The 14485-nt window shown below is 43.5% G+C and overlaps 1 protein-coding gene across 1 annotated transcript in view; it reads right to left on the bottom strand.

Annotated features, from left to right (window-relative positions):
- cdan1 (codanin 1) overlaps positions 1-14485 on the bottom strand; it is a 157231-nt gene that overhangs the window by 52154 nt on the left and 90592 nt on the right. The window contains 1 exon segment of the mRNA XM_069915504.1: positions 3444-3558. Coding sequence (XP_069771605.1) covers positions 3444-3558 — 115 coding nt within the window.

Raw genomic sequence — 14485 nt, 5'->3', positions numbered from 1 at the left:
CTGCCCCTTAATTCTTAACTCATGTCCTCTTGTTTTAATCTTTCCTCCTCTTAACGGAAATAGTCTATCCACATCCACTCTGTCTATCCCTTTCATAATCTTAAATACTTCTATCAAATCCCCTCTCAACCTTCTACGCTCCAAAGAATAAAGACCTAATCTGTCCAATCTCTCCCTATACTCTAGATGCTTAAACCCAGGTAACATTCTGGTAAACCTCTGCACTCTCTCCACTCTGTTTATATCCTTCCTATAATTAGGCGACCAGAACTGCACACAGAACTCCAAATTAGGCCGCACCAACGTCTTATACAATCTCAACATCACCTCCCAACTCCTATATTCCATGCAATGATTGATAAAGGCCAGCATACTAAAAGCCTTCTTCACCACCCTATTCACGTGAGTTTCTACCTTCAGGGAACGATGTACCGTTGCTCCTAAATCTTTCTGCTCTTCTGTATTCCTCAATGCTCTCCCATTTACCACGTATGTCCTATTCTGATTCTTCTTACCAAAATGAAGCACCTCACACTTATCAGCATTAAATTCCATCTTCCATTTTTCAGCCCACTTTTCTAAGCAGCCCAAATCCCTCTGCAATCCTTGAAAACCTTCTTCATTATCCACTATTCCACCTATCTTAGTGTCGTCTGCATATTTACTAATCCAATTCACCACCCCATCATCTAGATCATTAATGTATATAACGAACAACAATGGGCCCAATACAGATCCTTGAGGCACACCACTGGTCACCGGCCTCCAACCTGACAGACAATTATCCACTACCACTCTCTGGCCTCTCCCTTTCAGCTAATGTTCAATCCATTTGACTATCTTAAAATTTATACCTAAAGACTGCACCTTCCTCACTAACCTTCCATGTGGTACCTTATTGAAGGCCTTATTTTTGGCGGTTGCTTGAACTCCAGATAACAGGAGTTTTGCTGTACTTATTAGTAGGGTCAGATAAAATAAATGTGCTGGCAAGCAATATTGGTTGGAAGATGAATATAAATGTGAACTCATGGAGTCAGAGTTTTACAGCATGGAAACAGACCCTTTGGCCCAACTTGTCCATGCCAACCAAGTTGTCTTGTATGTCCTACTTGCCTGCTTTAGGCCCATATCCCCTCTGAAACTTTCCTATCCTTGCACATGTTTAACCATTACAACTCCCCCCGTCTCCACTTTCTGCTCCGACAGCTCTTTCCACACACCGACTGCCCTCTCTCTGAGTCAAAAAGGTCCCTTTTAAATTTATCACCTCTTACTTTAAATCTATGCTCTCAAGTTTTAGACACCCTGAGGGAAAAAAGCTACGACTATTTACCTATCTAGGCCCCCTCAGGATTTTTATAAACCTCCATAAGTTCCCCCCACAACTTCCTACATTGTAGGGAGAAAACATCCTTATAATTCAAGTCTGCCATTTTGGTAACATTTTTGTGATCCTTTCCAGCTACATGATAGTTTTCCTATAGTTGCATGACCAGAATTATGGACATTCTCCAAGTGTAGTTTCACCAATGCCTTATACATGATGCCCCAGCTCTGTTTTCCTTTGACCTCTGTTGACAATGTCATGGGTATGTATCAGTAATGCAGAACTCTTTCAGTAAAGCCTTTAATTCTTCCCAAAAAAATTAAAAACAATGAAGAATATGAAGCTAAAGAATAGAAAGATAAAGCAATATATATGCTTACCTGTTCAATAAACTGCCTGCTCACTCTATCCCAAAAGTAAGATAGAAATCTAATCCACAAACTTGATTTCTTGATCAACTCTTTTCTTTGGCTTGGCTTCGCGGACGAAGATTTATGGAGGGGGTAAAAAGTCCACGTCAGCTGCAGGCTCGTTTGTGGCTGACAAGTCCGATGCGGGACAGGCAGACACGATTGCAGCGGTTGCAAGGGAAAATTGGTTGGTTGGGGTTGGGTGTTGGGTTTTTCCTCCTTTGCCTTTTGTCAGTGAGGTGGGCTCTGCGGTCTTCTTCAAAGGAGGTTGCTGCCCGCCAAACTGTGAGGCACCAAGATGCACGGTTTGAGGCGTTATCAGCCCACTGGCGGTGGTCAATGTGGCAGGCACCAAGAGATTTCTTTAGGCAGTCCTTGTACCTTTTCTTTGGTGCACCTCTGTCACGGTGGCCAGTGGAGAGCTCGCCATATAATACGATCTTGGGAAGGCGATGGTCCTCCATTCTGGAGACGTGACCCATCCAGCGCAGCTGGATCTTCAGCAGCGTGGACTCGATGCTGTCGACCTCTGCCATCTCGAGTACTTCGACGTTAGGGGTGTAAGCGCTCCAATGGATGTTGAGGATGGAGCGGAGACAACGCTGGTGGAAGCGTTCTAGGAGCCGTAGGTGGTGCCGGTAGAGGACCCATGATTCGGAGCCGAACAGGAGTGTGGGTATGACAACGGCTCTGTATACGCTTATCTTTGTGAGGTTTTTCAGTTGGTTGTTTTTCCAGACTCTTTTGTGTAGAGTCTCCAAGAAAAGTGCAGAGAACAAAAAAAAGGACTCTACATCACCTGTTGACCTCACCAAAGCCTTCGACACCGTGAGCAGGAAAGGGCTTTGGCAAATACTAGAGCGCATCGGATGTCCCCCAAAGTTCCTCAACATGATTATCCAACTGCACGAAAACCAACAAGGTCGGGTCAGATACAGCAATGAGCTCTCTGAACCCTTCTCCATTAACAATGGCGTGAAGCAAGGCTGTGTTCTCGCACCAACCCTCTTTTCAATCTTCTTCAGCATGATGCTGAACCAAGCCATGAAAGACCCCAACAATGAAGACGCTGTTTACATCCGGTACCGCACGGATGGCAGTCTCTTCAATATGAGGCGCCTGCAAGCTCACACCAAGACACAAGAGAAACTTGTCCGTGAACTACTCTTTGCAGATGATGCCGCTTTAGTTGCCCATTCAGAGCCAGCTCTTCAGCGCTTGACGTCCTGCTTTGCGGAAACTGCCAAAATGTTTGGCCTGGAAGTCAGCCTGAAGAAAACTGAGGTCCTCCATCAGCCAGCTCCCCACCATGACTACCAGCCCCCCCACATCTCCATCGGGCACACAAAACTCAAAACGGTCAACCAGTTTACCTATCTCGGCTGCACCATTTCATCAGATGCAAGGATCGACAATGAGATAGACAACAGACTCGCCAAGGCAAATAGCGCCTTTGGAAGACTACACAAAAGAGTCTGGAAAAACAACCAACTGAAAAACCTCTTGATCAACTAATTCTGAAGAAAACTACCAAGCACTTCTACAATCCAATGGACCTCAACTTATATCTGAAAACAGTGAGGCTGTACAAGACCAAAAGGTTAACTAAGAATATCCAGAATATAGTTAAAACAAAAGGAGAAAACAATCTTTTTTCAGCAAAGGTGTTTGTGGATCACAAACAAAGGACAAAATTGATTTACCTGCTCATCCATATCTGCCTCACTTCCAGAAGACTTGTGCCGAAGAATCGTAATACTATCCAGCTCCATGATCTGCTGACACAAAGTGTCTGACAAGTGCTGATTTAACTGATGGCTGCATCAGAGGAAGAACATGAAATGAGAAGAATGAAGTGCCAGCAAAGACATGTGATATCTAAGTAGTAACAAATATAAAAGGTTCCAGATGGAGCCATTTCTAAATTACTTCTGTAAGAATAGGTGCTTTATAAATAATTGTATTTTGTATTGTGGAACCATAATTTTTTTTTCTTATCACTGGTAAGCTTTTAAAATTTACACATACAGTACAGTAACAGGCTCTTCCAGCCCACGACCCATGCCACCTAATTAACCTACAACCCCCGTAGGTTTTGAAGGGTGGGAGGAAACCAGAGGAAGCCCACTCACAACGTACAAACTCCTTACAGACAGCACTGGATTCAAACCAGCGTTGCACTAACATTTATCAACATTATAGCAGGAAAAGGAGCTCTGGAAAATCTTAGTATTGGCAAAGCTTTCAGAACTGAATCTTGGGAGTTTTGGCGAGGGCTTCCATACATATAACATAGAACAGTAAAGCAAAGGACCTTTGGCCCATGTGCCTGTGCCCAAATCAAGCTAAAACCTTGCTACTTGCACCTGAAAGATATCCTCCCATCCCCTTCATCTTCATGTGTCAATCTAGAAGACCCAAACACCACTACAGTATCTACTTTTACCACTATTCAAGGAACTTACCATTCTGTGTGAAATATTTGCCCTTTGTATTTCCCCTCATGTTAAACATAGGAGAGGGTGTGATATTTTTACCCTGGGGAAAAGATTCCGACCATCAACCTTTCCAATGCCTCTCATGATTTTAGAAATTGTGTCAGGTCATCCCTCAGCCTCCTGCACTCCAGAGAAAACAGCCCAGTTTGTCCAACCTCTCCCCATAACTCATACCCTCTAAACAACACAACAACCTGAATAACCTCTTCTACACCATCTCCACAGCCTTCATATTCTTTCTGTAATGCTGCAGCCAAAACTGCATATAATACTCCAAACATAGCCTAAACAAAGTTTTATATTGCTGCCACACAACTTCCCAACTAATAAGGTCAAGGAATACTCGTGGCGAACCAGCCCCACTTGTACTGCCGCATGGCGTGGCAGTCACGAGAAGATGGCACCATCGGGGGACCTCCTCGCCTCTTGGCTTTCGCCCAGCGTGCGCCTCAGGAAGCCGTGATGACATCACCACCCGCGCAGGAGTGGAGCTCACGTTGCTCTTAAAGGTGGGGGGGGGGGCGCAGGATTTGAAAAAAACGGTCCTCCAACGTGGTGGTCATTAGTCTCCTTCATCGTAGCTGCCACTACATTGGTGACTCCGACGAGTCCAGACATTTCTCTGGCCTCCCAGCATGGATCCCTCAGAGATCAACACTGTTGTGGTGAAACTGCCCCCCTTCTGGACACATCGCCCAGGTACGTGGTTCGGGCAGGCAGAGGCGCAGTTTCACCTCAGGAACATTTCTTCAAACGCCATGATGTTTTACCACGTCGTGAGCATACTTGACGAGGAGACCGCAGCCAGGGTGGATGACCTCATCCACGACCTGCTGGCCGAGGGTAAATTCCCTACTCTCAAGAACCTCCTTCTTGGCACATTCGGTCTCTCCCCACAGCAACACGCCTCCAGACTCCTGCATCTTGACGGGCTAGGAGACAGAACACCGTCGGCCCTGATGGATGAGATGTTGGCACTGGCAGAGGATCACAAGCCCTGCTTCTTGTTCTGTCAGATCTTCTTGGAGCAGATGCCCAAAGACATTCAGCTCCTGCTGGCGGACGAGGACCCACGGTGAGTCGCAGCCCGAGCAGACACCCTCTGGTGAATCAAAAGGGAAGATTACGTCGCCCTCAGCCAGGTTACCCGTCCAGGGACCAGCCCTCCCCCAGCACAAGCCAGTGGAGCGCCACCCCACCTGGTGCTTCTACCACCAACGTTGAGGGGTCTCAAGCTCGCAAGTGCAGGCAGCCCTGTACCTTTCAGGCAAACAACTCGGCCAGCTGTCGTTGATGGCTGCGGCAGCTGGCCACACAAACAGTCTCCTGCATGTGACCGATAAGTCCACCGGCCGGCGTTTCCTGGACACCGGAGCGGAACTGAGCGTCTTACGACTGACCACCCAACCCTGTTGGCAGATCTCCGCAACAAACTCGCCTTGAAGGCCCCCCTGCCTCCTACACACCACAGTTCCCGATCAGCCCAAAGAGATGGATGCGGCCGAATTCATCTTTGTCCGGCGCGCCCCGCACACTGCGTCCCTGCAGCGCCCTTATGAAGGTCTGTACAGAGTCCTGCAGCAGTCCGGCAAGACCTTCACGTTAGATATTGGGGGTAAAAGTGAACTGTTTACTGGAATGCCTCAAGGCTGCGCACCTGGACCTCACTCAACCCGTTCAAACAGCTCAGCCATAGCACCGAGACTGTCCACCCAAGCAGCAGGATGCGTAAGCCAGTTCTGGGGGCAGGGGGGTGTTGTGTGGCAGCGCACATACTCGTGGCGAATCAGCCCCACTTGTACCACTGCGTGGCGGGGCAGCCATGAGAAGGTGGTGCCATCGGGAGACCTCCCTGCCTCGTGGCTTTAGCCCAGTGCGCACCTCAGGCAGCTGTGATGACGTCACTGCCCACACAGGGGCGGGCGGGATTTGAATAAAACAGTCGTTGAGAACCTCCAATGTGGTGGTCGTTAGTCTCATTCATCATAGCTGCCGCTACACCTTCTTTTCTGTCTGTGTTTACACTTTCAGGAAACTACACAATTGCACCCCAAGATCACTCTGCACATCAATGCTTCTAAGGGTCCTGCTGCTGTAAATATTGTGTATTTTCTCTTACACTTGTACAGATTAACCTCTATCTGCCATTTTGCTATCTATATCTCTAAATATTCTATATCCTGCTGTATCTTTTGAGTCGTCTTCACTAGCCCCAATTCTATTAATTTGTCATCTTCAAACTTAACGATCAGCCCATTTATTTATATTTATATATATAATAATTTTTTTTAAATTCAAATAAATAAGAATAAAGTAATAAGTATAAAAATACACAAGTTTAAAGTTGTAAAAATAAATGCTCTCTGAAGTAGTACATAATGCTTTGATGAACATGGGAGCAAATATTCAGCTAGCAGAGTACCTTAGTCATGTATTGCTTGTCACAACTGTTTGAATAAAGTTGTGTGAAACAGCAATGGCGATGCCCAGGATGAAGAGCTAATTGATGCCACTCGCTGTTGAGGTGACTCTCTGAAAGTGTCTCCTTATCCCTGCTTAATAAGAGTTGCCATGGTCAGCGGCCTTATCTGTAAACTTGGGGGAAGGGGAATTATCTATTATTGTTCAACTTTCGGGCAGCTCTGTGGAGGGGGAGGCACCTGGAGATGCAGTGACAGTTAAATGTTTTTCAAAGAATGTTACTGAAAATAAAGCAAACTGTTTTCAGGTTTATATATTCATGTAAGTGATGTTCAGTGTACATACAGTATTAGTACTTTTGTCTCTTGTTTTTTTAAACTTTTTATTCTTAATGCAGGTGTATTAGTTTGGCATTATAAGAATAAGTCTCAAGCAAATGGAAAATATCTAGGGTTATGGTAGAAACTGGCATATACCAATCCCCATGGATGCTGGATAACAGGGGTTTTACTGTATATCACAAACAACAAATCCCAGCATTGATCCCTACAGAACACCATTGGTCAAGGTCCTCCTGTCAGAGAAACACCATTCCAATCCCTACCCTCTATCTACTGAGGCCAAGCTTAATTTGAATCCAATCCAGAAAGTCACTATGGGTCCTGTGTGCTGAATTTCTAGATCAGCCAGCCATGAGGAACATTGTCAAATGTACACATCACTAGCCTACCCTCAATAATCTTCATCTTTTCAAAGTTCGCAAGAAATGACTAGTGCTGTAAAATACCACACTGACCATCCCTCATAAGCCAATCCTTTTCCAAATGTTTGTAGTGGGGGAAATTTTTTTTAAAAAGAGAACACCACGTGGTACATGAATACCGTTATAGATTACTAGAGTTATGTGTAATTTGAAGAGCCTTTTGAGTCCTTAATTTAGTCCATCTGCAGCAGAAACTCACATCCATTGCCAACCTGCATAAACTAAACACAACCAAAGTGGGCTTTCCAGACTCTCAATCTTGCTCTGCTAATCAATAAAATAAAATAAATATACCTTTCCTGGTATAAAAATTAGCAGCCCTAATCCTGCTTTTCTCTGATTAACAGCTACCTTGCAGCCCAGTTTCCCTTTACCTCAATTCAATTTCCTAAAATCTCTCAAACTCTGTCTTGAATATACTCGATGACTAAACCTCTGTAGCCCTTTTACACAGAAAATTCATCACATTTGAGGTGAAGAAATTTCTTATTTCTGTCCTAAGATTTTAACCTCAGTTCTAGAAATTCCTACCAGAGGAATCATCAACCCTGCTTCTATCCTATTTAGCCCACAAGAACTTAATAAATTTCAATGAGGTCACTGCTCATTCATCTAAATTAGGAGTCTCCAGTTATCAATATAGACCCCAGGGGTCAATGGAACCATCCAAGGGGTCGAAAGGGGGTTGATAACACTGAGGGGAGGGGGTATGAGTCAATTTAAAATAGCACCTCCACACTCCCCAACTGTCCAGCACAGGGGATGAGGGAGGCTTACCTGCCATGAACCTTCGTGCGCCGCCGACACACTTCCCCCCCCACATTGCGTACGTGCCAGCCGGCCACACATGGTCTGTGGACCCAGGGACGTTGCATTCACCGGTTAAGTGCACTTTCTGCCCTTAATTTGCCTTCCATTTGGGGGTGTTGAGCCTGTAACATTGGGCATGAGGTGGCACTGGACTGGGGGTCAAAATGAGAGACCGCATAGTCCCTGAAGGGGTCGACGGTCTAAAAAGTTTGGAGACCCGCGACCTAAATTGCGATAATAGTCCGTGTGTGTACACTCTCTCTTCATATGACAAAACATCCATCCTGGGAAACAATCTGGTGAATGTTCATTTCATTCCCCCTATTGAAAGTACAGTAAATCCCCATTATCTGGCATTCAATCAAATAGAAACTCAAACAACTGCCATAAAAAAATGAAATAAATTATTTTTAAAAAATACATAATAATAAATAAAGTTTTAAACACAAGTTTAAGCAAAAGTTTAAATTTTAAAAAGTAAATGTTCTCCAAAGCAACACACAACCCCTTGGGAGCAAACAGCAGTAGCTGTTTGAAATAAAGTTTTGTTTGAATAAAATGGCAGCGCCCAGGATGAGGAGGCAACCAGAGCTGCTCGCTGCTGGGATGACTTTCCTGAAGAGTCTCCCTACCCTTGCCTGGTAATAGTCTATCTTTTTTGGTATATTATTGTATTAGTAAGGCTTTTTCTGTAAATTTGGCAGGGCAGGGTTAACTACGACAGTGGTACAATTAGCATAGAAACATCGAAACATAGAAGATAGGAGCAGGAGTAGGTCATTCGACCCTTCGAGCCTGCTCCGCCATTCAACGAGATCATGGCTGATCTTAAAGTTCAGTACCCCGTCCCCGCCTTCTCTCCGTAACCTTTAATACCCTTATACTAAAGAAATAGATCTAATTCTCTCTTAAATATATTTAATGAACTTGCCTCTACTGCCCTCTGTGGCAGTGAATTCCACAGATTCACCACCCTCTGGGTAAAGAAATTCCTCCTCATCTCGGTCCTAAATGGTTTGCCTGTTATCCTCAAACCATGGCCCCGGGTTCTGGATTTTCCCATCATTGGAAACATCCCATCTGCATCCATTCTGACCAGTCCGGCCAGAATTTTATATGTCTCTATGAAATCCCCTCTCAATCTTCTAAACTCCAGCGAGTACAATCCCAATTTGCGCAATCTTTCCTCATAAGTCATTCCCTGCCATTCCAGGTATCAGCCTGGTGAATTGCCTCTGCAATCCCTCCATTGAAAGAACATCCTTCCTTAGATAAGGTGACCAAAACTGCACACAATACTCCAGGTGGGGTCTCACCAAGGCCCTGTACAGCTGCAGTAAGGTATCCTTGTTCCTATACTTGATATGAAGGCCAACATACCATTTGCCTTTTTAACCGCCTGCTGTACCTGCATGCTCGCCTTCAGAGACTGGTGTACAAGTACCCCTAGTCTCTCTGCACTTCCCCATCTCTTAATCTATTGCCATTCAAATAGTAATCTGCCCTCCGGTTTGTATTACCAAAGTGGATAACCTCACATTTATCCACATTGTAGTGCATTTGCCATGTATCTGCCCAGTCCCTCAATTTATCCAAATCACACTGGAGCTTCCTGACCTCCTCTTCCGTGCACACAACCCCTCCTAGCTTAGTGTCATCCGCAAATTTAGAGATATTACATCCAATCCCCTCATCCAGATCATTAATGTAAATTGTGAACAGCTGGGATCCCAGTACAGATCCCTGTGGTACCCCACTGGTCACCGCCTGCCACTCAGAAAACGAGCCATTTATCCCAACTCTCTGTCTTCTACCTGCCAGCCAGTTCTCAATCCACATCAATACTTTGCCCCCAATCCCATGAGCCTTGATTTTGGAAGCCAGTCGTTTATGCGGGACCTTATCGAAGGCCTTTTGGAAGTCCAGGTACACCACATCCACTGGCTCTCCCCCATCTATTTTACCTGTCACCATCTCAAAGAATTCCAATAGATTTGTCAAGCACGATTTACCTTTTGTAAATCCATGTTGACTCCGTCCGATCCCTTCTCTGCTAGTCATATGCTCCGCTATTACATCCTTAATAATGGATTCCATCATTTTGCCCACTACTGATGTAAGGCTCACTGGCCGATAATTCCCCGCTTTTTCTCTACCCCCCTTTTTAAATAGTGGGGTAACATTAGCTACCTTCCAATCCATGGGTACTGATCCTGAGTCTATCGAGTTCTGGAAAATAATTCTTAAAGCATCTGCTATCTGAATGGCCACTTCCTTGAGTACTCTAGGATGTAGATTATCAGGCCCTTGGGATTTATCTGCCTTCAATCCCATCAATTTCCCCAAGACCATGTCCTTAGAGATACTGATTTCTTTCAGTTCCTCCCTTGCATTAGTCTCTATGTTTCCCAACATCCTTGGGAGGTTATTTGTATCCTCTCTTGTGAAAACAGAACTAAAGTAAGAATTTAATTGGTCTGCCGTTTCCTTATTCCCCATTATATATTCCCCTGATTCCGACTGCAAAGGACCTACTCTGGATTTCACCAATCTTTTCCTCTTGACATATCTATAAAACTTTTGCAGTTGGTTTTTATGTTTGCCGCAAGCTTACTTATGTAATTTATTTTTGCCCTCTTGATTAATCCCTTTGTCCTCCTTTGCTGCATCTTGAACTGTTCCCAGTCTTCGGATTTGGTACTTTTTTTGGCCAATTGATATGCTCTCTCTTTGGACCTAATGCTGTCTCTAATTTCCCTTGTTATCCACGGTTGAGTCACCTTTTTTGGTTTATTTTTATGCCAAACTGGTATAAACGATTTTTGCAATTTCTCCATAGCACAGCAGCTAGTGCAACACTGTCACAGCACCATTGACCAGGTCAAATTTAAATTTAAATGTTGTAAACTTGATTAAAGTGAACTTAACAAAATTAAAGACTACCATACATTTTTTTTCAAATTACTTTACATTTTGCACAGTCTTTTGACTTTTAAACAATATATTCTTCAATGCAGGTGCACAGGTACACAATCCTTTATCCGGACATCTAAAATCCAGAAAGCTCCAAAATCCGGCAAATGGGGAAAGACCATCAGCGCGTCTCGGGTGGGCGAGAGACCAGCAGCGCGTCTCGGGTGGGCGAGAGACCAGCAGCGTGATTTGGGCGGGCGAAGGGGTGGGAAAGAGAAGGCAATGCGACTGGAATGGGGTGGGGGTGGATACGGCAGCACAATTCGGGTGGGCTTAAATCTGGCTTTCCAAAATCCGGAAAAATCCAAAATTCGGAACACACTGTCCCCCAAGGGTTCCGGATAAAGGATTGAGTACTTGTATAAGTTAAATATTTGGACAAGGAGTCTCAGACAACTGTATCATACACATTTCCAGCATCTGCAATCACTGTAGGTGCCAGATAATGGGGATTTTCCTGTACAGGCAATCCCCGGTCAATATTCCCTTTAATTTTTAGTCATTAGTGTGCGCAAAAAATCTTATGTTTGTGCAAATTTTTTTCCCGTGACAGAAGTATGTGCGCACAGAATGCTTGTGTAAATGTAAACTTGAAATTGTTTTAAGATAATTTTGGTGCAGCCTATCTCTCATGGCTAATAAAACTGTATTGGTGTGTTTTAATATAATACAGGTATGATTGCATTCTATGAAGCCATATATTTAGTTTAGATTTTATTCTATAGTTTGAACTACTTTGTTCAGTTTATTTCAGGTAACTAACCGTTTGTGCTCACATTAATTTCCTTAGTGCACTGGTTACAAATGACCCTGGGTTATGAACAACTCGTACTTGCGAACGGGCTGTTCCCCAATTCACACATACGCATAATTGTGCCCCCATTTCACACGTGCAAAATGTTACCTCACAAACGCTAAGTAACAAGTACCTGCTCTGCCATATGTACAAATTCGGCATATGGACAGACCCTGGGGACTGCCTGTATATCCTTCCTTAGGTAAGGTAACCTAATATTCCAACTGTGTTCTCACCAGAGCCCTACATAAATATCATGTACTCCAATCTGCTTGCAACACATGCCAATTAGTGATTCTTTTACTTGGCCCTCTCAACACACTTAAAAACATTTAATTTTTTTTACCTCATTATATTTTTCCATGTACTTGCCTATTTACTTAGCCTGTCTATATCCACAAAATCTCTGTTTCCTAATCATGTTTATCGAGAGCAATGCCCCACATAATAACTCCAAGTTTCACCCATTATACAATGGCTCTCAGTCTGGAAATGCCTCAATTTAAATGTCTAATTATTTTTTTCTAAATAAAATCCTTCCTGGCCAAGCTTATGTTATGAACTAAAATAAAATTTTATTAGTACTAACAAAGGAATAGGAATGGAAAATTCACCAACAGTAAATTCAAAATAATAGTTTTTTTATTAAGCTATTAATAACATAACATTTTTTAATTATCTCTAAACTTAACTCTAACTTAATTCCCACTATGCACAAATTTAGATATGTGTGTGTGTATGAAAATTTAAACTATTACAGATTAATCTTAAGTCTGAAAAGTCCATTTTAAACTTCAGCATCAAACATCTTTTGTTTTGCTTGAAGATTTTTATATTGAAGTTCAGCAGTAATAAGAATCAGGATTTACTGTCATGAACAAGTCATGAATCTCAGTGGTTCTGCGGCAACATCACAGTGCAAACATGCATATTATAACCATTTTATATATTGGACATAAGCGCAATTAAGACAGCAAGCTGGGAAGAACCACGGTGAAGGTGTGTGGAAGAAGCTGTGTGGCCTGGTCTGTGGGGGGAACAAGGCTTCTGAACATCAGGTGCTGCCAGTGGCCAAGGAGGAGACACTGTGGCGGTTCTGCAGAGCTACGTCCAGAGCAGGCGGCGTATGCCTGGTTGGTTGTTCTGCAGAGGTGTCTGGAAGCCTGGTGTGGCCAGGAAGTTTGGGAGGCTGTGCCATCTTGGACCACGGGGCCTTGCAGCGGATGGTGAGATCAGAAAGGAAGCCATAGGGGTCTCTCTAAAGTTACGGTGCTGAAGCTGATGGGCCTGTATGGACTTGTGAACGGTGTGGTGGTTCTTCTTTTCAAGGCACTGGACTTTCTAAAATCTCTGAAATGTGATTGTCTCCACTGTGCCTATTGTCTAATTTTTCATCTTTTATTGTATTATTAGCACTGTTTTTTTTCACTCTATGTATTTTTGTGTAGGTGTGTTTTTAGTCTTGTGTAGTTTTTACCTTTTGTTTTGTCAGGAGCAGAAACGGCATCTCGTATTGACTGGTGTGTAATCACAGATATGTGGGTAGCATTGTGGTTTCAAGAGGACATAATCTTGTTTTTAACTATGTACTGCATATAAAATAATAACAATAACAGTGGATGAAAAGTAAGGCAGTGTCTTTGGTTCATTGATTATTCAGGAATTGATGGGAGTGGGGAAGAAGCTGTCCTTGTGTCACTGAGTACTCATCTTTAGGCTCTTGTACTTTTTCCTCAATGGTAGCAGAGTGAAGAGAACATGGCCTGGGTGGTGGGGGTCTTTGAGGACAAAGGCTGATTTTTTAAGACACTGCCTCATGTCGATGTCCTCAATGGAGTATGAAGCACTTTTAAACATGATGTCTTCTGATCTCCTTAAACTCGGGTCTTTTGATGAGTTGTCTTTCAGAGATATTTTTTCCTCCAAGTGATTTCACAAACTCCCTCTTATTTTGCCTAAGAGTTATAGAGTCTATTTTTCACTGATGTCTTTCTTAATCAAGAGCCAGGTGGTCTTACTTACTTTACAACCACTTGTTTTGTGTTCCCCTTTTCCAGGAGTAACACACAACAGTACCTTTTCTGGTTACTGAATCTTCAATTCCGAAACTGTCCTCCTTATTCAAAGAGACAGTGAAGTGACTCTTTTTTTATGGCCACTGATTTTGAGCATCTCCTATAAGGATAATACAATACAGAACAGCATCTCCTTCTCTCTCCAGAGACTACTGTTAATCCCTGTGTCTTTTAAAGTAGGGTCAATTTCTTCCACTGGTTTCAAAATGTCTCTCTTCTCAGAAATCATGTGATATGACATCACGACCGTTTCAGTTTCATTTCTGTCCAAAACCCACACCACTTCACATCCACAAACATCTGACCTCATCTCTGTTTAAGTGGTTATATGAGTCTACACAAGTCATTCAAATGGTACTTGAGTTTTGAAACAGTTGCCAGCATAACGCTGAATGTACACAAAAATGCT

The sequence above is a fragment of the Narcine bancroftii genome, chromosome 2, assembly GCF_036971445.1.
Source record: "Narcine bancroftii isolate sNarBan1 chromosome 2, sNarBan1.hap1, whole genome shotgun sequence".
Classification (NCBI taxonomy): domain Eukaryota; kingdom Metazoa; phylum Chordata; class Chondrichthyes; order Torpediniformes; family Narcinidae; genus Narcine; species Narcine bancroftii.
The sequence above is the reverse complement of the archived record's forward strand: the minus strand, read 5'-3'. Positions and strand labels throughout refer to the sequence as shown.